The sequence below is a fragment of the Nelumbo nucifera genome, chromosome 5 (genome assembly GCF_055504915.1).
Source record: "Nelumbo nucifera cultivar China Antique chromosome 5, China Antique-T2T, whole genome shotgun sequence".
Lineage (NCBI taxonomy): Eukaryota > Viridiplantae > Streptophyta > Magnoliopsida > Proteales > Nelumbonaceae > Nelumbo > Nelumbo nucifera.
In genome coordinates this window covers 85,380,218-85,405,243 of record NC_142653.1, presented here as the reverse complement: position 1 = coordinate 85,405,243, position 25,026 = coordinate 85,380,218, and the positions used below count along the sequence as shown (strand labels likewise).

Genomic DNA, 25,026 nt, shown 5'->3' with positions numbered 1-25,026 from the left:
ATTTGAATGGACTTCGGCCATCTAAGGCCCAACCTTTAAGTAGTGTAAAATATTAACTTGGGCCAACCCAAGTTGCACCCATCAGGACTACTTGCTTGAACCACCAAAGACGTATTGGGTAATCATCATTTTAGTGTTCAAGTCATGGAAAACACACTAATCAGAGAAATAAAATCGCAAATCAATTTTTAGGGTAAATTACATATAGCTACCCTGTACTTAGGAGGTGGTAACACAGTCCCCCAAACTTTGTTTTGTGATAAAGACCCCCCTTAAACTTCTAAGTTCTAGCACTTTGCCCCTGACACGCTAACAAAGTATACAGCAAGGTTCAAAATATCGATACGCCTAATACACCGGTAGAGGCGTATCAGGCAGTATCGGTAGTTTTTTTTCCAAATCTGGTTCAGAGGGGCTGGTTTAAGGTCCATCCACCCCCTGAACCAGTCAAAACCCCAATACACCCTCTGTGGAGGCGTATCAGAAAGCTCCCGATATGATACATATCAGCCATTACGGGCCGATACGTATCGATACTTTGAACCTTGGTTTACAGTGAAAGCATAATTAAAACTTCCCTTCAAGATTCTATGGACTAACAATAACAAAAACCAAAATGATGAAAATAACTACTCTAAAGCATAAATTGTTCTCAAGGTCTTGTTGAAGAACTTTGTATGTTCAAGGAAAGTTGAGAGAAACATGTGAGAGTACTTAAAAAATAAAAATAAAAAAATAACATAACGGCAGTTTGGGGGTTAAAAAATGCTTAACAGAATATTCCATATAGTTAACTGACGAAATGCTAATGGCGGAGACAAAGTGCTGAAATACAAAAAGTTAAGGGGAAGATGTAAGTTCTGTGATCACAAGGTAATTATGCAAGTTTTGTGATCACTTACTGCAGTGGAAGATCAGAATCTGTGGTTGTTTCACTGAAAATTCGTTCGAAGTCTTGAATGTTTTGCTTCAATTCACGTGATAGTTTCTCATGTGCTGGAAGCTTTGCAATACTAGGATAGTAAGCTCTTGCTACAAAAAGCTGGTCCTTCAATTTCTTTACCATCAAATCCTTCATGTCTTCCTTGTGTTCTACTGACCAAAGGCAATAGCTTCCAAATTCCATCTGACATGATTTTCCACTTTCACCGCCAGTAACATCTTTCACATACACGGTAACATCAACAGCACCACCAACCATTTTGTTCTGTCACAGATTTAAAAGAAAATCCTGAAAAGGGATCTTGTAAAGTTGCTAGCCTGAGAGGCATACAAGGACAAGAAATTAAGCTACCAACAGAACCTATCAACAAAGCATTCATGATAAGAAGTGCTTACATTTGTACCAGAATCTGATTTCTGCAGAACCTCTGGGAGGACTGGCAAATCTGCATGAGACAAGAATGTAATACATGGTTAAAGACATCACCAAAGAGATTAGAAGTCCAGAGACGTCAGGAAAAGCTCAAAAATAAAATGAATATAGGATAAATGAAAACCCAAGAACAAGCGCACCACTTTTCGGTTCAGCATTGACTTGCACGGCACCTCTGCTCTTGGTTCCATTCTCAGCTTCCTTGGTGAAGTTTTCCAGAACATCCTGACATACAGATCACTCGTATTAAAAGATTTATAGGGAAAAAAAAGGAAAAGAAAACATATAAACAAAAAAAGAGATGAACTCTGGCCCAGGAAAGAAGCACCATTTATATATATAGGTGGCTTTTCTCTTTGCAACTTCACCGTTCTTGATTTAAGTAAGTAATTTGAGTTAAGAACAGATACCGTAAGTCTACATAGCTTACTACAGTTAACTTCACAAATTGTTCCCAAAAAAGCACCCATGGTCACCTTGCTTAATGACCTACCTATTTTGTTCATTGCCCTATGGAATACATGTATTTTCTTTATTTTGTTTACATTACAACAATAAAATAAACATTACTAAACTAAAATATTCATTTTGTTGGTTTATAGACTAGTTTCCTTTATTATTTTCTTATTTGTTAGGGTTCAATGAACACACGTATTGGTGTATGTTGTCTTAATCCCTCAAAGACTTCAAAACCCAAACCAATAAGCAAGGAAGAACTCAAAAAAGAAGCATCTTCTTCTTCGTTTCCTTCTTTTTTTTTCTTCTCATGAATATGTTGATTTTCTATGGCTCAGTTTGGAAGGAAGTACAAATACAAATATGTAGAGTGCAAATCCAAGTGTTTTGTATTATTTTGTATGCATTTGCATTGTACATATTTGAATTTGTACTCCCTCCAAACTGAGACTATGTTTTAATATGAAGTTTACACATTTTTATAAATATTATAGATAATTGTTGATGAAAGATGGCATCTGGTTGCTAAAGAGCCTAGATAATTACCATAGAACTTATGGTTTATATTATATAAAAGAAAGGCATTACCTAGATGCCCCATCACCTAGGCTCACCTTGGCACCTTGAAAACTAAGTTACAAAATAAAATCTATCTCAGTAACACGGAAATAAGGAGTGGCCTTCAGAAGAAAGATTAAATAAATTAAAAAGCTTTGAGTCTTTGACTCTAACCCTAAGGCTGGCAAACTTTTATGGGGAAAAGTCATTGACCCCAAGGCTTTGTAACACAGGATTTGGAAAGGTCCCTAGAGATCAATAGGCTCAGCCCTATGATACCCAGATGCCTCTTGCATGGGTGTCATATTCTTTTTTTTTTTAACCAATAACAAGAAACTTTCAGCAATCAGAAAAGAAATTAAGTTCGACAGGGGAGATAAACTATCTTAACTCCCCCCAAAAAGGCTGGGGCCCCAAAAGAAAAACAGTGAAACAGAACTAAAAATGAGCCCAAAACAAAGAATCCCTAAGCACCATTTGCTTGGCTAAACCATCTGCAAATGAGTTAACAGATCTCTTCACCCAACTGTACATTATCTAAATGTCCTAGGCCAGCCATTTGAATGTTTTCCTTTCATTGTTGTAACTCCACATACCAGACTTGTCCCCTTTTAACCAACCTACTACTGCCTCTGAATCACCCTCAATTACAAGCCTCCTTATGTTCAATTCTTTTGCTCTTTGGATTCCTTCCAATGCAGCATAAACCTCGGCCTTAAAAGAGCCGCCTTCACCAATTGGTCCTGAGAAAATTGCTGAAACATTCCCATCCTCATTCCTAAAGACTCCCCCAATACCTGATTGTCCTGGATTCCCTCTACTACTACCATCAAAGTTCAGTTTTATAAAGCCAGTAGGGGGAAGGTATACAGGAAGGATTTATAGTCCTTTTAACCTAGGCAAAACTAGCTACTTCTTTCCAATTTCTCAACAACTCATCCAAAATAACACTAGAGAAAAGACCCAAATATTTCAGCCAATGGACCACCCTTACAAGGATTAGCTCTATTAAAGTTTCAGCACTTCTCTCCTTTTCTGAGAAATATTCTTGAGTTTCTTTCTTCCCATAAAGCCCGGCAAACAGCAGGCCTTATGCACCTCCACAAAACTCTCCCTCCTTTTCATAGGCCATCTGAAGTAAGAGGGAGAGAACGAGCTTTGCAAATTCAATTGAGGGAGAGAATCAAGCAAGCCCAATAGAGACAAAGTGCAATCTAGTTTTGTGTCCCTTACAGCCCTTCTAAGACCCAGATTCCACCCAAAACCAAAAGTCGAGTTTGAAGGAACTAAGAAGGATGAAATTGGCTCATTTTTCAAATCAAAGAGAGCATACAAAGAAGGAAAATGGGTCTTCAATAGGGAATTCCCCACCCAAGTTTGTTCCCAAAATTTTATAAGAATGCTTGAATTTAAATCATACATGATCCAAGGGGATCAATCTAGAAACAAATCATGTAAGGATCCTATCCATTGTCTTCTAGCCCATGAATGTTAGTCACTGCTTTGGCCCACAGTTTATCCTTCTCTAGAGGGAACCTCCATAACCACTTCCCCAGTGTTACAGAATAGGAAGTAAATACTAGGGAGATATGATTTACCTTGATTGTAGGACTGATTTGTAGGAGATATGATTTACCTTGATTGTAGGACTGATTTGTAGGAATTTGACTAGTCTTCTTTCCTAACATAGAATTTGTAACTTGTATATATACATACGAGATTGATGAATACACATAACAAATTCTTCTTCTTCCTCTGTTTACTCTTGCATTACATGGTATCAGAGCATCTAGTCTCTGCCTACCCTTTCGTTTTTGTCCTAAGTAAACAGTAGGTAGAGGAAAATTTTTGAGTGTTTCGGGTCACCTCCTTGGAGCAGATTTTTTACTCTCACCGCCCATCCAAGAAGAAGCGCCACCCACCGATCGGAGGTTCTGCAAAGTTCGGCAGTCAGCAGCCCTGCGCGTGCGTCTCACGCGCCGGCACGTGGAGGCGCGTTTGTCGCCAGAAAATTTTTCGGTCATTGTCTTTTGGCTCGCCTCGTCCTGTATAGCACATATTTGTGCTTTGTTACGTGCATATCCATTCCAGTGTTTTCAACAGGTGTGCTCCATTGATTTTCGGTGTTCAAAATATTCTATTTATTTGAATTTTGAGATTATGGCAGACAAGAAATCAGTAGTTATGTCGGATGTTGTTCCAGTAATGTCAAAAATAACTGAGCATAAGCTTAATGGCTCTAATTATCTGGATTGGAGTAAAACCGTTCAACTATATTTGTTGAGTATTGCTATGGATAACCATTTGACTGATGACCCTCCTAATGATGACTCAAGAAAGTCTTGGTTGAGGGAGGATGCTCGTTTGTTCTTGCAGATACGCAACTCCATTGAAAGTGAGGTGGTTGGTTTAGTCACTCACTGTGGATTTGTTAAGGAATTAATGAACTATCTAGAGTTCTTGTACTCCAGAAAGGGGAATATTTCCCGCATTTATGATGTGTGCAAAGCCTTTTACAGGGCGGATAAAGGTGATAGATCTCTTACAAGCTATTTCATGGATTTCAAGAAAACATATGAAGAACTTAATATGTTGCTTCCGTTTAGAACTGATGTGACTGTTCAACAAGCTCAGCGAGAAAAGATGGCTGTTATGAGTTTTTTAACTGGCCTCCCTTCTAAATTTGAGACTGCTAAATCTCAGATTCTTTCCAGTTCAGAGATCTCTTCTCTACAAGATGCTTTCAGTAGGGTCCTTCGTACAGAAAGTTCTCCACCTATTCAGCCTAGTAGTGCCCTTGTCAGCCGCAATAATACATCTGAATCAGGGAGACAACAACACAGGAGTGGTAGTGGTAGAGGATCCAACAATTATGACAGGTCAAGTAACTATGACAGGAATACTAATACTCGTGGACAGGAGTCAGGAGAGATAGTGTGTCATTACTGTCATAAGCCAGGACATATGAAGCGGAATTGCAGGAAGTTGCAGAATAAGAAAACTCAGTCTGCCCATATTGCATCCACCACGGATACTTCTGAGAAGTCTGTTATGATATCTGCCCAAATTTGCTCAATACCAAGAATCATTGAAACCTCAATCTACTCCTGTTACTGCAATCGTCGAGTCAGGTAAACCCAATACATGTCTTGTTTCCTCCTCTTCAAAATGGGTCATTGATTCTGGAGCTACAGATCATATGACAGGTAATTCAAGTCTGTTTTCTACCTTTCAATCACATAAATCTACCTCTCTTGTTACTTTAGCAGATGGGTCAACATCTTGTGTTATTGGGTCTGGCACAATTAGTCCAACACCATCACTTCCTTTGTCATCTATTCTTAGTTTACCTCAGTTATCATTTAATTTAATTTCTGTTAGCAAACTCACTTGTACCCTTAATTGTTGTGTCTCATTTTTTCCTGATTATTGTTTATTTCAGGATCTTACGACGAAGAAGATTATTGGTAAGGTACATGAGTCTGGAGGTCTCTACATCCTTGATACACAAGTTCCAAGATCCATAGCCTGTTTTGGAGTTGTAACCCCTTTTGAAGCACATTGTCGGTTGGACCACCCCTCTCTCCATGTGTTAAAGAAAATTTGTCCTCAATTTCAGAGTTTGCCGTCATTAAATTGTGAGTCTTGTCAGTTTGCTAAACACCATCGTCTTAGTTCGAGTCCTAGAGTCAATAAATGAGCTTGTGCTCCTTTTGAGTTAGTCCATTCAGATGTTTGGGGTCCGTGTCCAGTTGAATCCAAAACTAGGTTTAAGAATTTTGTTACCTTTGTTGATGATTACTCTCGTATGACATGGTTATATTTAATGAAAAATCGTTTTGAGGTGTTTTCTCATTTTTCTGCTTTCTGTGCTGAAGTTAAAACTCAATTTAATGTTTCTGTACAAATATTGAGAAGTGATAATGCTAAGGAGTACTTGTCAGAATCCTTTCAAACTTACATGCTTCAGCATGGCATTCTTCATCAAACTTCTTGTGTAGATACACCATCTCAAAATGGGGTTGTTGAACGGAAAAATAGACACCTTCTTGAAACTGCTAGAGCTTTGTTATTTCAAATGAAGGTTCCTAAACCTTTCTGGGCTGATGCAATTTCCGCAGCATGTTTTTTGATTAACCGTATGTCTTCGTCTGTCCTTCAGGGTAAGACTCCTTATCATGTTCTGTTTCCAAATAAAACATTGTTTCCTATTGAGCCTAGGGTATTTGGGTGTACATGCTTTGTTCGGGATGTTCGTCCTCCGGTTACCAAACTAGATCCAAAATCTTTGAAGTGTGTTTTTCTTGGGTATTCTCGTGTTCAAAAAGGGTATAGATGTTATTGTCCTACTCTTTACAGATATCTTGTGTCAGCTGATGTTAATTTTCTTGAAGATACACCTTTCTTTCCATCTACTCATTCAAGTCAGGGGGAGGATGATGATTTGTTAATCTATACTGCCACATCATCTGCTTCACATCCTATTGAATCTGCTCCTGCTAGGCCTAAGCCACCTACAGTACAGGTTTATTCTCGGCTACCAACCCCTCCGGATCCATGTCCTACACCAGCTCCTTCGTCGTCAGATCCAGTCTCAACTGATCCTGTTCCTTCGTCATCAGAACCAGTCTCTAATGATGATCTTCCTGTTGCTCTTCGTAAAGGTAAGCGTAAGTGTACTTATCCAGTATCTTCATTTGTGTCTTATAATCATTTGTCGTCCTCTTCCTGTTCTTTTATTGCATCTCTTGATTCTATCTATGTTCCTAAGACTGTTAAAGAAGCCCTTTCTCTCCCTGGATGGCATAATGCTATGATTGAGGAGATGAATGCTTTAGAGGACAATGGTACTTGGACCTTGGTAAATTTACCTGTAGATAAGAAGGCTATTGGGTGTAAATGGGTGTTTACAGTTAAAGTCAATCCCGATGGGTCCATTGCCTGATTGAAAGCCCGTCTTGTTGCTAAAGGGTATGCTCAGACTTATGGAGTGGATTATTTTGATACCTTTTCTCCTGTTGCTAAACTTACTTCTATCAGGTTGTTTATTTCTATGGCAGCTACTTATAATTGGCCCCTTCATCAGTTAGACATCAAGAATGCTTTTCTTCATGGGGATCTTCAGGAGGAAGTTTATATGGAGCAACCGCCTGGCTTTGTTGCTCAGGGGGAGTATGGGAAAGTTTGATATCTTCATAAGTCTGTACGGGTTGAAGCAGAGTCCTCGCGCCTAGTTTGGAAAGTCTAGTCAAGCAGTCGAGAATTTTGGTATGAAGAAAAGTAAGTCTGATCATTCTGTTTTCTTCAAGCACTCTGTTGCCGGTATCATTTTGTTAGTTGTGTATGTGGATGATATTGTCATTACTGGGAGTGATACTACAGGGATTTCATCCCTTAAATCCTTTCTCCACACTCAGTTTCATACCAAAGATTTGGGAATATTGAAATACTTCTTGGGTGTTGAGGTAACAAGAAGCAAGAAGGGAATATTCTTATCTCAAAGGAAATATGTACTTGACTTGTTGTCTGAGACAGGAAAGTTGGGAGCTAAACCATGTAGCACTCCAATGGTTCCTAACTTGCAGCTCACAAAAGATGGTGAATTATTTGAAGATCCTGAGAGATATAGAAGATTGGTTGGAAAGTTGAATTATCTTACTGTAACTCGTCCAAATATTGTGTATTCAGTTAGTGTGGTGAGTCAGTACATGTCCTTTCCAACAGTTAATCACTGGACAACTGTAGAACAAATTTTGTGCTACTTAAAAGGAGCACCTGGGCGAGGAATTTTGTATGGCAATCATGGTCATACTAGAATTGAATGTTTTTCAGATGCTGACTGGGCAGGATCCAAGGAAGATCGAAGGTCTACTTCAAGCTATTGTGTATTTGTTGGAGGGAATCTAGTTTCATGGAAAAGCAAGAAGCAGAATGGTGTCTCACGTTCGAGTGCAGAATCGGAATATAGAGCTATGGCCAAGTCTGTGTGTGAAATAATGTGGATATATCAGCTTCTGACTGAAGTAGGTCTTAAAACTTCAGCACCAGCCAAGTTATAGTGTGATAACCAAGCTGCTCTTCACATTGCATCTAATCCTGTTTTTCATGAACGAACTAAGCATATCGAGATCGATTGCCATTTCGTTCGTGAAAAGATTCAGCAAGGTTTGATTTCCACAGGTTATGTGAAAACAGGAGAACAACTGGGAGATATCTTCACGAAGGCTCTTAATGGGGTCCGGGTTGATTATCTTTGTAACAAGCTGGGCATGATTAATATCTATGCTCCAGCTTGAGGGGGAGTGTTACAGAATAGCAAGTAAATACTAGGGAGATATGATTTACCTTGATTGTAGGACTGATTTGTAGGAGATATGATTTACCTTAATTAAAGGACTGATTTGTAGGAATTTGATTAGTCTTCTTTCCTAACATAGAATTTGTAACTTGTATACATACAAGATTGATGAATGCACATAACAAATTCTTCTTCTTCCTCTATTTACTCTTGCATTACACCTAGCAAAGCCATGTTCCTTTTCCTAATATTTCCAATTCCAAGCCCTCCTAGCTTCTTACTTCTAGTCACTATCTCCTTGAAAGAATGGTAGGATCCATCTAATGGACGCCAATAAGGTTGCGGAATGGGTGGGCGAATTTCAAAAGTTTTCCTACCTTCTTCCAACTGGGAATCATATTCCCTAAATTTAGAATACTATATTCAAAGATCCTACTTGAACCATAATCGAACCAGATCTAAACCAAAAAGCAAAAGGGAGGAATATACTTGATTCGGATAAGCAGTATCTCCCAAAGTTGGTGTTCACGCCCAAAGAAGAAACCAAGATCCGCTCCTGCTGAAGATGACACAGCTATGGGTGGAACGGAACCAGCAGAGTGCGTCCTACACACTGGATCCTTTGCAAGAATCCTCTAGAAACTCTGAACACCAAATCTTCTTTAGTCTTTTCTGCAAGACTGATGTCAAGAACTGGTTTCTTGACTTCTTTCCTCTACAAAGATCGAATCTTGTGAGAAGCAATGGCGGCGGCGGCTGGAGGAGAACTCCAAGGACGAAGACAGAAGAATTGCTTCTCTTCTCTCTGGAGTATGAATGAGATCTAATCTCTATTCACAGGAAGCTTTCTTGCTTTCTCTGAAACCCTTTGTTCGAAATCTGATATTTTTCTCTCTTAGGGTTTCTCCTCTTTTCTTCTTGATTAAGAAACTTCCTAATTAGGAGTTATCCCAATCCAAATCAGTATTTGGATAGGGTATTATCTTAATCCTATCTACAGATTAAGTTAGCTTACTCCTGTTCTTATCAGGAGGTTACCATATTCAAATCTGATTTGAATTTGGTCTCCCAGAGTGGATAAGGTTAAAAGGCCCTATCCTTTTGCTAACATTAATCTCAGATCCGCCCCATAGATGGGTGATCATATCAGCCCAGCTCGAAATGGGCTTTTGGCCCATTAAGTGTTCAGTGCTTAATTGGTTTCCAATCTGCTACACAATTGGGCTTCTTTGTATGGCGTGGGACCCAAGCATTGATCTACACACCAGCCACATGGGTTCGGCCCAGCCTTTATTACAAGGCCTAGCCGAATTCACTGAAAAGCTCAGTAAACCCCTGAGCCATCACATGGACCCTATGGGCCCAACACTTACATTAAGTGGTCCCTGGGCCAAGCCATCTTATAAAAACCCAGGGACTGTGGGCAGGTGCAAGATTAGCCCATCAGGTACTATCCTAAATGGTCTTACACTTAACCTCTCAGCCCTTAATTATCAAGCACTGTCCGACAAGAGAGGACCTCTACCTCGGCTGCAAGGAACAGTACTGCACTCTCCACTCACATGGATCCCGGGAATTAAAACCATTTGCAAACATTTCCAAATCGTACACATACATATATATATTAATTTTGCAAAACAAAATTCCAACGATTGAAATCAACTGTCGGCAGTTTGGTTTCCATCAGAGAGAGTGCATTCCCGATCATTACCTTTGTCCAACAAAGGGGCTGATCCTATCACTATGATCACCCACTCAGATGAATTCTCAGACTGTCCCAACATACCCAGGTTTTGATCCCCATCTAAGGATCTCACTGATTGGCATATCAAAAACAGCCCGATCCGACACCTAGTGAAGTGTCATAATCGAGTCTAGGGGTTAGGTGTAACTTTCCAGTTTTGCCCATCTATCTCCAAGGTCCAAGGCAATATTGGAAATCTGGTCCGGTTCAAGGATTCGAGTAATCCCATACTGCATGTGCCTCGGGTCTCACCCTGGTGGCCGAGACAAGCCATCCCAATACTTGGTGGCACACCAGTATCAGCCTTGGCAAGATAAATCTCCCCAGACTTATCCAATGGCTGTGAACATTTAAAACTAACACGAGTCTCTATAAGTGTCCAGTTTTAGGGTCTTACACAGAATCATACCAAACAACATTAATCAAACATGCACTTTATTTATTTACACTAAATAACAAAAGTACATCAAATCAGATTGAAGCTAAGGGCATACAAAACTGTCTAACACTCCTAACCCGCTCTATGGTCCCTCTTCTCCTCTCCTGGCTCCCACAGAAAGTCCCTCGTCAATTTTTCCAATCTACTAGAAACCTTTGCAAGAATCTTGAACATTGACAAAAAAATAAAAAATAAAAAATAGATGGGTAGGTTGGTTGGGGTTGCCCTAATCAATGTCATCCTCCCCCCAAGAGAAAATTCTTCTTCCACAAGGCAACTCTTTTCTCAAATCTTTCCACCACAAGATTCCAGAAACTTCCCTTCATGGGGTTATCTCCTAGAGGTAGCCCTAAGTGGGTCAAAGGCCAGCTTGACACTACACATCCTAAAATATCTAGACACTCCCCCATCTCCCCCTCCCTTCCAAGTTCACTCCCACTATACAACTCTTCTCAAAGATCACCTTAAGGTTGGACATCTTCTCAAAGAGTCGTATCACCAACTTCAAGTTCCTTATCCAATCCAAATTCCCCCTTCACAGAATAAGATTGTCATTTGCAAATTGTAGGTGGATAAGTGGTATCTCTTCCCTTCTAGTGTCCAACCTCTTACTAGGTTCCTCGAATAAGCTCTCTATCAATCAACCACCCTAAAACATCAGCAATCAAGGTAAACAAGAAGGGGAAAAGTGGGTCTCCTTGTCTTATGCCTCTTAAAGATGGGAAAAAATCCACCATTGTTCCATTTACCAGCACAGAGTAGTGACAATTCCTAACACAACCCATAATCCATTTGCACCATCTCTCTCCAATTACAAAGTTAACCATCACCTCCCTCAAGAAGGACCAATCAACCAAGTCATAAGCCTTCTCTAGATCCAGTTTACATACCACTCCCTTCTTCTTGACCTTTTTAAAATTCTCTACAATCTCATTTGCAATTAATAAATGGGAGGACTTGCTTGATCCTGAGAGATAGTACCTTAGCAATTATCTTAGACAGGTTGTTCACCAAGCTGATTAGTCTAAAATATTTTGGTTGAGATGCATCCTTCTTTAGAACCAAAGCAATGAAAATGGAGTTCAATTTCAACCCTGGGCTAAATACTCCCCTTTTGTAAAATTCCTCAAACAATAACAATAGATCCTCCTCTAGTATTTCCCAGGTGTCATATCATATCATAATAACTCAACTTTTAGTATAAATTCCATATCTAACATCTTGTCCAATTTTTCCCTTGTTGTATCTGGTTAAAATAGTGTCAACCTAATGTCACAACTCATAGAGCCTTTATAAAGTCAAAAATATTCAAGGTTTTCTATGCAGTATACAAAAGTGGAAGAGAGGCCTAGTGGAGAACAATGGAAACCAAGACTTGTTAGGCATCAGAGTATTCAATAAAGTGAATAATCGTATACATGTGATCCAAAAATGCGGCATAAAAGTTCTAAAGGATTTCCAAGTACAAGATTTGACATTGTAGAAGATGATGCAAGATACATGAGTAGTTGCCACATTATTGTATCCTTGCAAACCTGGATCACACACGAGTAAAATGCCTTACCATTTACCACTTCCAAGCCATGGATGATGCTTCTCTTTCAAAGGTGACTGCCATAAATGAAGCATTATTTAAGCATAAAAGAGTGGTTTTTACACATAAGGGAAAAGTAAAATAGTGATAATTGATTAGATTTGTTGTAAAGTTACTTGGCTGGGGAATTTATTGACTCTAATCCAGATGTAGAAGAGAGAGCAAGTTGGGTGACAGCCTAATTAGAATACCATGCCCAGTAGAAGTGAGAAGATAGGTACAGAGGTCAGATCCTGATTTTTATCACTAACCACTGGTTTCCATTGACCAGTTCAATAAGCATCTGCCTAGTTCAAAGCATGTATAGATTTAACATTGTAGGTATACCATTGCATGTTTGGTGTAATGAAAACCTTTGTTGCCATCAATTATCCAACAACTTTCTTGTCATCAATGAAAAAAAAAAAAAAAATTTGACCCACAATGCTTGGATGGCTAGCAAACTTTTAACAAACTCAAACTATGACAAAGATAGAACCTAGGTGCTGGCAGCCTATTTAAAATTATCATTATTGCCAATGAACAGCTCATTCAGATGGCTTCCCCAGCCAATAAGGCAATGACCCAGCCAACGATAAATGGGTGGACAGAGCAGTCTCAAAGGGGGGGTGTAGGTGCAGAATTTCAGCCAACAGACTATAATGTACTTATTCTTAAATCTTGGGGAGAGACCAACATTGATTAAATCTACTTTAGCTAACCTCCATGTCTGTGTTTAAGATGCCTCACCAATGGTGAAAAGAATTGAGAAGCTCATGAGGGATCTTCTTTGGGAGCCTGGGGAAAGTAAGAATGATAACTTGATCTGATGGGATATAGTAGTTAGAAGGAAAGACAAAGGGTGTTTGGGAATTGGTAATGTAAGTGAAAAATATGTCTCTCTTAAGCAAATTGCGTTGGCAATTCCCTGTGGAAACTGAGAGATTGTGGCACAAAGTGGTGGCTAGCATTCACGGGGGAAGTCAGTTGCCTGTACAGAGCTACTTTTTTATCAGTGAAAGATAATTTTATTAATTTAAAAACAGATTACAAGTACTTTCCAGAGTAATACAGTATAGGAAGTCCCCATAATACAAAAATCATCTATCCTCCATTTTAACACATTCAGCTACAGTTTTGCCCAAAAAAGAGAAGGCCTATCAGCTCCCTGTTTATGTCTGCCAGTCCATTTGCTGTCCTTTTAGTCCACCCAAATGTAGAGTTAAATTTCTTGGCCAGTAGTTCAATAACCCTTAATGCAAATCTGTACTTCCATGGTTCTAAGCTCACTTGCTTAGCCCAAGAAATGACTAACAGTGAGTCCCCTTCTACTTCCAATTCTCTAGCTTCTAAATGCATTGCTAATTTCAAACCTTGTAGGAGTGCCATTGTCTCTGCTTGAACTGAGTCTCCATACCCAATTGGTCCTGAGAATAAAGCCACAACTATTCAAGATGATTTCTGAAAACTCCCCCTATTCCAGCCCTCCATGGGTTTCCAAAGGAGCTTCCATCAAAGTTCAACTTCAACTTATTTGGCTCTGGCAGTTTCCAATCCACCTTGGTCCTTCCTTTATGCATTTCCATTTGTACCTCCTCCTTCCATTTTCTTATTATATCATTTGTTGAAACATCTTTGAAGATGTCTAATGTCTTTACCCAGTATGCAGATCTGATTTTTACAGTTTCAATTACCTCCTCTTTAGATCTACTTTTCTCAGAGAAAATCCTTTGATTTCTTTCTTCCCATATGGTCCAAACTACAGCTGCTCTTGTTGTCCTCCATAAGCATTTTGCCCTTTTTTCTGTTGCCACAGTACATTGGGTCTAAAAAGGCTCATCATATCTCGTGGAGGATTCCATCTGCATCCAAAAAGTGAGGAAAAGTAATCCCAAATACAAGATACAAAAGAGCATCAGTAAATGAGGAAGGGTCTTACCACTAGCCAAACAGAGGATACAAAACACTAGGAGAAAGGCACTTTGTTGGCCTTCTTTTCTGTAGCAAGTCACAGGTGTTAATCTTCTTCCTCTACGTCTCTGAGTTCCTCCCAGTCTGCCTCATCTTCAAACTCCTCATGGAGCATTCTATGGTACCGTGGATTTGGCTTTTCTAGCGTTGTTGACTTCTCTCCTCCCCAATGATTCCAGAGGAGGTTCTGACTTGAAGTTTTCAGGCTATCTGGCACCATGGAAACCGAGGGAAAAGCACCTCTGTTAGTATCTATCTCCCTTTATAGAGGTCCTGGCAGGAGATCTGGGAGTTGAATGGGACGATGATAGACCACAACTATCACCCCCAAGAGAAGTCACATGACCATGTACGTGACTCTTTAAGTTATCCTAGCTACCCCCGATCCCAACCAGCTTGTCTAGTTGAACCCCCGGTTCTGGTCAGCTCGTTTCAGTGGAGAGGCAGGCTTCAGTCCTTTCACCGCTTTGTTAACCTCCATGTGGAGGGTCCAGATTTACATTTGTCTTAAGGGCCTCAGCAAACGTCTTTGATTGAGTCTTTGAATTGAATTCAAAGGCGTTTGAAAAATTAACCTTAAGGGGAAAGGGATTCGTTCTACCAAAGTCTTCGGACTCTTCAGTTTCCTTTACCTCTGCCCCAATCTGAGCCCTTGGTCTATCCACCCAGTTTCTATCACGTGTCACCCAACCATCCACATCATCGTCGTCTTCTTCCTTCTGCTCTGGGAACCAAAACTTCATCTCCAACTCTGTAACCAGCCAGATTGTTCTCCAACAGTCATCAGTAAAGATTTGTAAAGCTCGAGGAATGTTCTCCTGCTTTACCCTGACCACTTTCATCTTTGTAGCACGAAGGTCCCTCAAACAGTATGCTTCCAAAACCCCTCCACACACTGCTGCGATTTTATAGAAGAACTGCTCCTGCCAGAGGTTGAACAGCAGTCCAACAATTTTCCCATTGGGATTAACTTTTCATTACAGATAGGTGACAAACTTTCAATAGTTGTTTGACCAAAACTTGTTTCCACCACCAAAAGATCCAATGGAAGTTTTCCAATATCAAGGATTGCTCTCCTTTCATCAAATGGTATAAGGATCACCTTCTTCGTTAGACGAATCTTTTCCACTATAGCATCTAACACTTATTTCCAACTTTTCACTTTAGTTTCTGCAATCACAACCTTTTTTCTAGTCCAATCTGTTGTTTTCCCTTCCCAAAATATTTTTAAGCCCATGGTAGAGGCCACCATTTATGTTTCTCTCCTTCCAACCTTGTTCCATAACTTCCTTCCACTGTGTCTGGGTCTTCTTTTTCTTTCATACCAGCCCTCTGCTCTACTCTCAGCTTCTCCTCTTCGATGATAATCATCTCCCCCAGTACTTCAGCCAACTTCCTCCAAACTTGCCTCTCTTTACCTTCTGGTACACAAATCATCTGTTTTTTACCTTGTCGGAAGGACTCTGTCTACTTTTGCTGCTCCCTAGAAAGCTATACATGATATCCTTCCTACTTTCCTTTGTCATGTGAGGTACGATTTGGCTTCTGGCTCTAAATTAGGATTCTGGGAAGTATGGATTGGAAAAGCCCACCTTAAAGATGTTTTTCCTTCTCTCTTTGCCCTTTCCTCTTTTAAAGATGGACCTGTTGCAGTCTTGTGGATTCCCTTACTCCTTTTTCTCTTTCAGGGCTAAAATGGAACTTGGGCTTTCAAAGAAATCTTAGAGTCTAAGGATCCTCTAGTTTTTATTTTGTTAAGCATTTTGGGATCAGTCTTCTTTGATTTTGAGGAAAGCAATAATTGTGTGTGGTTGCTTACCCCAAGTGGTTCCTTCTCTTGTAAATCCTTTTTTAAATCCCTTGTTTCCTCTTCCTCTCCACCCTCCTTTCCTGTTAAGGAAATCTGGTGATTCCCTATCCCCTTGAAGATCAGTGCCTTCTATTGGGAAGTATTTCATGGTTGCATTTACACCTGTGATAATCCTTCACAACTCCTATGATTATAGTGGGATGTCTGAGGAATAGTGCAGGGGTGATTTGGCAACTCAAAGATTAATTCAGGCAGTTCAAATGGATCTCCAAGGATTTGTATATCCAAATCAGATGGATATACTGGGCGCATTTGTAATCTTTTGAGGGGCTAGCCCTATTTCAGACAGTCCTTCACAACTCCTTTTTGTAATCTACTCTTTCTTCTTCTAATCAACAAAATTTCTTCTTTGTGTTGCTGATCAAAAAAGAGTATATTTATTTTTCCCTCTTATTGCTTGACAGTGGATTGTATATTGTGTTCTGTTCCCTTTTCTTGATCTTCATCAAGCATTGTGATCCTCCCTTTTTTAGATCAATAATTGAAAATCCATTCATTAATTTAAAAGAGATAGAGTACTTAGCGACTTTCCCAGCCACCCTTTTACTTTTACAAGAACAATCCAATTTACAATTCATCCCAGAAAAGACATTCCCTATTAACCCCTTTGCCAAACAATCTGCCAGTCCATTAATTGCTCTTCTAACCCATTTAAACACATCTCCCACTTCCTTGGAAATTGTGGCTATCTCTCTTGACATAAACCCCAGTTGCTTGGCTAGCCCCTTTGCCAAACAATCTCCCTTGTAGCAATGCCAAAAGTGATCCTCCCTTTTTCAACCTCTTTGTTTGTTGTTAGTTGTTAGTGATAAAACAAAGCCCAGAAGCCCTCCCAAGAATAAGCAATCTGATGCTTGTGAACCAGAGAAACGCACTATTTAACTTATTTCCCATAAACAACCAGCAACGTTTTCTTCATCAGTCCTGATTTCCATCCAATAGCCAACCATCAAAATTGATGTCTTTTGTTGGTAGTGATACTCATCAGAAAATAAGTTTTTTTTTTGATAAATGAATAAGCATTTTATTAATCCTGTAAATAAGAGTTGCAGGCAACCAAAGGAGAGGTGCAAGATGCGACCTCTCCTTTAAGATTTACCACAGCATTACAAAATCAGATGAGCATAAGTGCCGGCATCAGAAAATAAGTATTAATGAAGGTTATTTTGGATTTTTCCTAGATTCTGGAACAACTTGTGTCCCTGTATGAGTGCCAGCTCATTGTTACATGGGTATGGACATAGGAATCAGAATCAGACTCATGCCCAGAAGTAAGAATGTATGATTTAGCCAATGTTGCCAGCTTTGGATCAGACCAAATAGTTGGAATCTCTGAACCAGAAACTGCTGGTGAAAACTGTTATTGAGACCCAACTCATAGAAATGTTGACTAAATCATATGTTTGAAGAATAAGCAGAAATTTCATTAAAGTAAAACTCTGACACCTTCCCAAATGATTGCCTGCAAACGAACAAAAACAAAACCAACCTGGCGGAAATAGGATCCTAATCTTCCCCTTCAAAGACCTCCTCCTGAACAACAACCTCTTCATCCCACTTCCCTCCTCCCAAAGGACCTTTCTTCAAAATTTCTTCCCTCTTCTTCCTCTCAAACACTTCAAAAGTTTTCCCGGCAAATTCCTTACCTCCCAGAAAAACAGTCCCAGCATTTTGCCAATCTCTATATCTTTTTTAGCCGTTTCCTCAACAGAAGTACTTCCATATCTCTGCCTTCTCTTCACAGCTTTTATTGATGTCTTTTCCCGTAGATACGACTTCGCCTTCTATTACTTCTTCATGTTGTCAAGTCCCCAATTGCAAACCCAGATTAGGAGCAGCAAAAGAATCCTCCTCATCAAATAGCTTCTTTTGCCGATGTATTAGTCTTACTGCCCCTCCTCTTATACACCCTCTTGTAGTTCCTTGTAGGACCAGCACCTACCAACCCAAGTTTCAACCTAGAGAATATTTTGGTAACATGAACTGTATGTGACTATTTCACTCCATAGGCTACTCCAGATTCCTTGAGATTTACTAAATTGGCCACAGCTAACTCTTTATTAGCCTCCCTCCTCCTACCAAATCCACCCCTAAACTTCCTAATTCTTATCACCACCTCCTCAAATAATTGATGACCAACTTCAACACCCTCAGTTTGTATCAAAGCACATTAGTTCGCGACCAAGATTCCGCTACTTACATCACCAACACCACAATCTCATCCTACTTCGACAACAATGACCTCCCTTGAAACCTTCTTCACCAGACCATTCTTTTCTTCTTTATGGATCCCACAGGAATCAATAAACAAAATATCTTTCACAATAGGAATAAGGTTCGAGGACGACATACCATTGTTCTCTTTTAATGTCAATGATTTAAGTTCCTCCACAGATTTATCCCTATTTCGCATGCAGCAAACTTGATCCTCATCGCTGTTGCCATTGTCAAGGCTTTGAACATCATCTTTGATATTATGCCCCTCTATCGATTTCACATTAATCTTCTTCTTTTTGCCTTCAACAAATCTGAAAATCTCCCATTCCCACCTTATTTCTTTTCTCCTTCAAAACTATTCAAATTAAGCTTGTTCAATCTCTTGCGTCTAACATTCTTTGAGGGTTTAAAATTTACTGACCTCTTTCTACTTACCCCTAGATTGGGTGGATCGAATGAGTTCCCCGCACCTTTTGGTCTGGTCTTTAGAAGGTGGGCCCCAGCTTCAATTCCAGCCTCCCCTTCGCGACAAAGACATCTTTTCATCTCCCTCTCCCAGCCCAAATCCCATTCCCTCTTGACCTGGAACATATATCTCAGCCTCTATCTCTCCTCTAATATCATAATTCATTAAGTTCAACGGGCCAGTTTCAGTTTTTCCTTTAGCTGATCTTGTATGGGCGCCACCCATCTCTCCTATTTTAGAACCTTCCCGAAACTCCCCTTTTCACCATCCCAAGGTCTTGGAAATCAATTAGCCTCAAATCACCAACCCCACCATTGACTTTTAGAATTTTTTCCCAATACACCCTCATCTTCAACCTCTGACTTCTCCACTGCTATGAACCAGTTCAACTTCTGCGTATTCAAACCTATCGAAGACAGATCACAGAGGCCCACTCCCCTCCTTCCAAAAAAACCAAATTTTCAACACAGCAACCAGGGTAAGTTCCTTCTACCACCACTCTTAAATCAAGGATTTCTCCGCCAAAATGAAACATCAAAGATGCTGAAACAAGGTAAATTTCCACCACCTCGACTAAAATCCATGCACATACTAGACTTTTCCACTCGATGGTTCTTGAATCAACAAACCTGAACCTCCCACAAGCATCCCCAACATCCCTAAATGTTTGGAAGCTCCAGGCATGTAATGGAATACCAAAAACATTTATCCAGACAAAGCTTGAAGATCCCACGTTTCTCAAAGCTCCAACAAGCAAGTTCCACCTCCCCAACCTTAACTCTGGAACCCATAGTTAATCTTGTTCTTGCTCAAGAATATCAAGAGCTTCATCCTCGCTGCTAAAGGAGAAAAGAAAGAAACCCGTGTTTAGCCTCCCCAACTGTACTATTCACCTCTTCCATGTCTTGCTCTCATCATCACCACCTTCCCCACCTTCTGTGTCTGTTTGTTCTTTGTTTCCTCTACCATCAACTGCTCACTCTTCCTCCTCTCTTGTCATTTTTTCCCTAAATGACTATATTATTGGGTGTTGTACCTTATAATAGTTTTTGTTTTAAGACTATATAATATGTGTGTGTGTGTGTCTGTATTATGTTTTATGACTTCTGATTTTTTTGCAGTTTTTACTTGAGCAAGTTGGGTGATTGAACTGAATGGTAGGACCATTCAATCTGTAACTCAGTATGCAACACAAGTCAATATCCAATCTGAATCTGCAAACTTTGGATTGGATCATTGGACAAGATTAAAAGACAATGGATGCAGAGAGGCATCCAGAAAATAATAATTACTAATAAAAAGTACATCTTGTGTATTGTAACAAGCAGTTAAAATCACATCTACAAGGTTTAATTGCTACCCTAGGAACTTTAAATAGGAAAAAGATATTGGTTGATATTTACTTGTTTTGAAGAAAAGGTAATGTATTGTATTAATCTGATCAAAATATAATAACATATATAAAGCCCTGTTCAATAAGATACTGTGCAGGGACCATCGTCCTCTCTGTAGACCAAGTATTCTGTATTCGTAGTTACAAAAAGATTACTAAGATCAAAAAAGGACTTCACAATGTATCCTTTTTTTTTGAGAGAGAGTGAGAGAGAGACAGAGAACTTTAAGATGTACCCTTGAGCTGCTTATGTACTGCTACCCATGAGTAAAGCCTACCCCATAAGCCATAATCCCTTCATTACAGTATCTTCTGTGTCCATATTGAACAAACCACTGCTGCAGGCAACACTCCCCATATGATCTTCCCATTTTTTTGACAAACCTTTCAGCTGCCAGCACCACAACACCACCTCAAAAACCCATTGTCCTTGCCCACAGCACCCTTGCAAACTTGCAATGAATAAATACTGAATAAATAAATGAGCTAACTCTTCCGTGGCATCGATGTCTCACACTTTCATAATGTGGCTGTCCATACCAAAACAGCTACATAAGATGTGCTACAGTTTTCCACACTCTGGCCTCAAGGAATTTCTCATTTCTCCAACTCTTCACAACCAACCTATTGTAGAAAGATGTTGCTGTGAAGTTGCTTGATTTCTCCCACACCCATATTCTTTTTCACTCCTTGATCTATCAGGTTTGATTGTGCTGGTTCTTTGCATCGTCCCTATCCACTGCCCTATCTACCAGTCATTCAGGTTCCTTCTAAAAATGCAGCACCAGTTGCCTGCATCCTTGTCATAGGAAAAGACTTCTTAGGTCATGCATTCCTTGTTCTGCGCGATCTCAAACAGGGTTGAGAACATCTCTTTAAGAGGTTGATTTCCAGACCAGCTGTCCTATGAAAATTTTATCCCTGTTCCATCTCCAACTACAAACTTCATATCTTTTTCTAAACTCTCTTGCTGATTTCTGTAAACCCTTTCATACTGCAGACCCATTTATTATGTTGATCTCTCCTGGTTCCCAATTCAGATTGCTTGAACCATATTGTTGCCAAAATGGTTCTTCACCAAAAACTGTTAGGCTGTTCATTCCACCTCCAATAATACTTACCTAAACAAGCCACATTGAATTTTCCAGTTCTCTTCATCCCTAGACCCCCTGCCTTACTTGAGTTGCAAACCTTACTCAACTTGACCAGGTGGAAATTGAAATCATCCTTCCACTTCCATCCTTTCCACAATAAATCTCTCATTCTCCTTTTAATTATCTTGGCTGCACTTGCCGGGATTTGGAATAAGGATAATAAATATGTAGATAGAGAAGACATAACACTATTGACTAGGCTCAAATTTCCTCCTTTTGACAAGTATCTTCTTTTCCAAGAGGCTAATTTCGTTTCGATTCTCTCCATCACCAACTCCCAAATCTTCTTTGAAATACAACTCTGTCCAAGAGGCATCCCCAAGTATTTTGCACGCATTCAGGCAATTTGCCTATCTTACACCTGACATAATCTGCCAACTGATCCATATCAACTCCTTCACTCACTGCCATTAGCTCACTTTCATGAATGTTAATTCTTAATCCAGAAACTGCTTCAAATCATCAATTCCTTCTCCCACCATCATTAGTCAATATTTACTTAGATGTTTATTGATTTATGTCAAACAAACAAGGAGAGATGAAGAAAAGTGCCCATCAAGAATCCATAGTATCAGAATATGAACACACACTTTTTCCACTACTCCACTTGAAGAGTCCATGAAACAGTAGGCATCGCCTAGAAATAGAATAATTCTTAGGCATTTTGAAAGATCCAATGTCCAGCCTCACTTAAGAATTTCGACATCACTATAGATATAAAAGCTTGTATCAGAAATCCATATAATTCATCTGCTTTTGAAAAATCAATTAACCATACTGGTAAACTAGAAAATACTTTTACGCCCTAAGAAAAAAGGCTAAATCATTAAATGGTTAAATGGTTGTCATGCTATGTATAGGTTGGCAAGCAGCATAAAAACCTTTAAGCCAAACCAATATGGACAATATGACAGTGCTATTCAAACAGAACATGTGACACTTCAAATAACCAATGTTGGAGAATAAATACTTAGAGTCACGGCCAAACTGCACCAGACAATAACAACATTCAAATAAATGCATGACCAAGTAACAACCGAGGGGCATAAAGATCGGATAGAATACAACGCTTAAAATCCCAAAAAGAAGGATCACCTAAACTTTTCTAAAGGTGCTAAATTTGTAGCATGGTTGGGTTGCTCCATTGCAACCTGGGTGACCAGGTTTCAAATCTTGGAAACAGCCTCTCTGTATGTGCAGGGTAAGGTTGCATACATCTGTCCCTCCCCAGACCCTGCACTGGCAGGAGACTCATGCACTGGGCTACCCTTCACACTCATACTTTCACCATTTCAAAAACTACTTTGACAGAGTGTTGTTGATCAGAATAATTGTGGCATGATATTTTTAACTTCAAATGAATCATCCACATGTTTACTTGTGTAAAGTTTATCAGCAGGAAAACAGAAATATGTAAGTGATCAATATGGATAAATCTAAAGTACTTCTTTTACCATGCAAATTGTAAACAATTCACCCAATTGAAAAGGCAAGAATAAAGAGACCAGTTTTGTGTTGTTATTTCTTAAAGTTTGACCTCTCTTAATAGGAACTACAATAGCTAGGAACAAACAGAGTGGCATGCCATAACCACTTTACCAAGTCCAGAATACAAGGAATTGAAATCAGATCATCAAAATAGTATGGAGAGAACCTTGGAAAGGGCCGGACCCAATCTTCTCATAAGATTATCTAGATGTTCCAATTGATCACCCTGTAGAAATAAGCAGAAGCAGCAGCATATGGTAAACCCAATTTAAAGGTGGGTGGGTGTGGGTGTGGGTGTGGGTGTGGGTGTGGGTGCGTGTGCGTGTGTGGGTGTGTGGGTGGGGGGGAGAAGAGGGGAACTAATCGAGTAAAACTCAGCACCTCTGATTTAGTCCCAGAATTACCATGGTCCAATGCATCAAAATTTCCAACGCCCTTCTGGTTATCAGCCAATACAAGAAACTTAGATGGGAAAAAGGAAAAAAAAAAATAATTAAGTGCAACATAGAATATAACTCAACAACGCCATCAAATCAACAGAAAGATACTCACAGAAGAATGACTTTGATATTCAGTTGCATATCCTGCAAAAGAGAATAACAGCACGTCAATATCTTGATTGCAATATCAAAATCGGAGTAGCAACGAACCCCGACATTGAAGTGATGGAAAATCCAATAAGCAGAAAATCTTAAATATCCTTGATTATGAAACATAACCAGGATTCTAACAGCAAAGATTATTGACATAACAGAAGTGGATCGACCAAGTAGCAGTGTGTTTGGTTTGATGGAAAAGAGAGAGAGAGAGAGAGAGAAAGAAACAGAATTTTTTAATTATTTTCTACTAAACCGAACATAGCATCGGGAAAAAAACATTGTTGAAAATAGAAATTCCATAACCCATTGAAGAGATATAGAAATGGGGGCCTGTGAGACACCGAACGAGATCTAGGAATATTAACAACCATTGTAAAGGAAAAAGAAAGGAGGAATGATCCTACCATCCAGAAAATATATAAAAATACAAATAACTAAAGCAGCTCAGTAGATATGGAACTAAATTAAGGAAAATGTATTAACTAAACACAGCCTAAAGAACCTATGTACAAGCCTGATCCTAGAGAATTTGATGTGAAGGATCTAGGAGAGGAAAGGAAAATGAAGAAAAGGTGAGGAAATGAAGTGAGGAGAATAGATCTAAAGATTCTAGGGTTTGGTGAAATACCAGAGGAGTGAAAACCGTTGTGGAGGCCAAGCAAGAAAACCAAGGGAACCAGCATCGAGAGTATGACGAGACCCAGCACTGCAACCACAAGTCCTCTCCATCCCCTCTTCGTAGGAAGGGAGCCACCACCCTTCATCTCCTCCTCTCCCTACCTACTTAGAAGTCATGAAGTAACCATAATTTTGCACACTGTACACCTCCATATGCTCTCTCTCTCTCTCTCTCTCTCTCTCTCTCTAAATTTGATATCTATTAGTATTATTGTCTATTGTTTTTAACCAGCGGGCTTCATAAACTAATCAGGCACCCGTACCCATGGCACCATGGCACGCATGCAGAAATTGAACTGGGAAGTACGAAGGATGAGATGCCTCGAATCTCATATTTCATCCATCCAATGCTTGCTTAACTGTACCATTTCTTCACCTCTTTAGAATTTAGACTTCAGAATAAAACCTATGCAAATTGGGCGATTCCTTAGATATGATAAGCCCAATAGTTATAACAATTTAGCGATAGATTTTCAAGAAAAAATGACAATGCTTCCAATACTTGTTTTTCATAAAAAAAAAATGCTTAATACTATGCTCTTGGGAAACGTGATTTTCATCACCATTTTTCATGTATGTGCGATAGGTAAGCACCATATAGGATATACATCAGTCAACCGTTAGAGGAAACGATGGGGTCCCGATTTTCGAGGCAATGCCCGATTTTTTAATAATCAATTGAACCAAACAAAGAGATACATAGGTGTTTGTTGAAACTCTTGTGTGGATCCAATGTGACACCGTTTT

At 39.5% G+C, this 25,026-nt stretch overlaps 1 protein-coding gene across 4 annotated transcripts in view; it reads right to left on the bottom strand.

The window, feature by feature from the left end:
• GAUT7 (galacturonosyltransferase 7) overlaps nt 1-24,807 on the bottom strand; it is an 84,128-nt gene extending 59,321 nt beyond the window's left edge. Inside the window, exons 1-7 of one of the 4 annotated variants that reach the window (XM_010280589.3) lie at nt 24,230-24,807; nt 23,555-23,586; nt 23,384-23,440; nt 23,169-23,228; nt 1,516-1,600; nt 1,339-1,388; nt 903-1,207 (exon numbers count right to left, since the gene is read on the bottom strand). In XM_010280589.3, coding sequence (XP_010278891.1) covers nt 903-1,207; nt 1,339-1,388; nt 1,516-1,600; nt 23,169-23,228; nt 23,384-23,440; nt 23,555-23,586; nt 24,230-24,365 — 725 coding nt within the window. In that variant the 5' untranslated portion in view covers nt 24,366-24,807. The remainder of the gene's footprint in view (nt 1-902; nt 1,208-1,338; nt 1,389-1,515; nt 1,601-23,168; nt 23,229-23,383; nt 23,441-23,554; nt 23,587-24,229) is intronic. The other 3 variants (XM_010280591.3, XM_010280590.3, XM_088888760.1) reach the window with 3 other exon arrangements.
• Between the last annotated feature and the right edge of the window lie 219 nt (nt 24,808-25,026).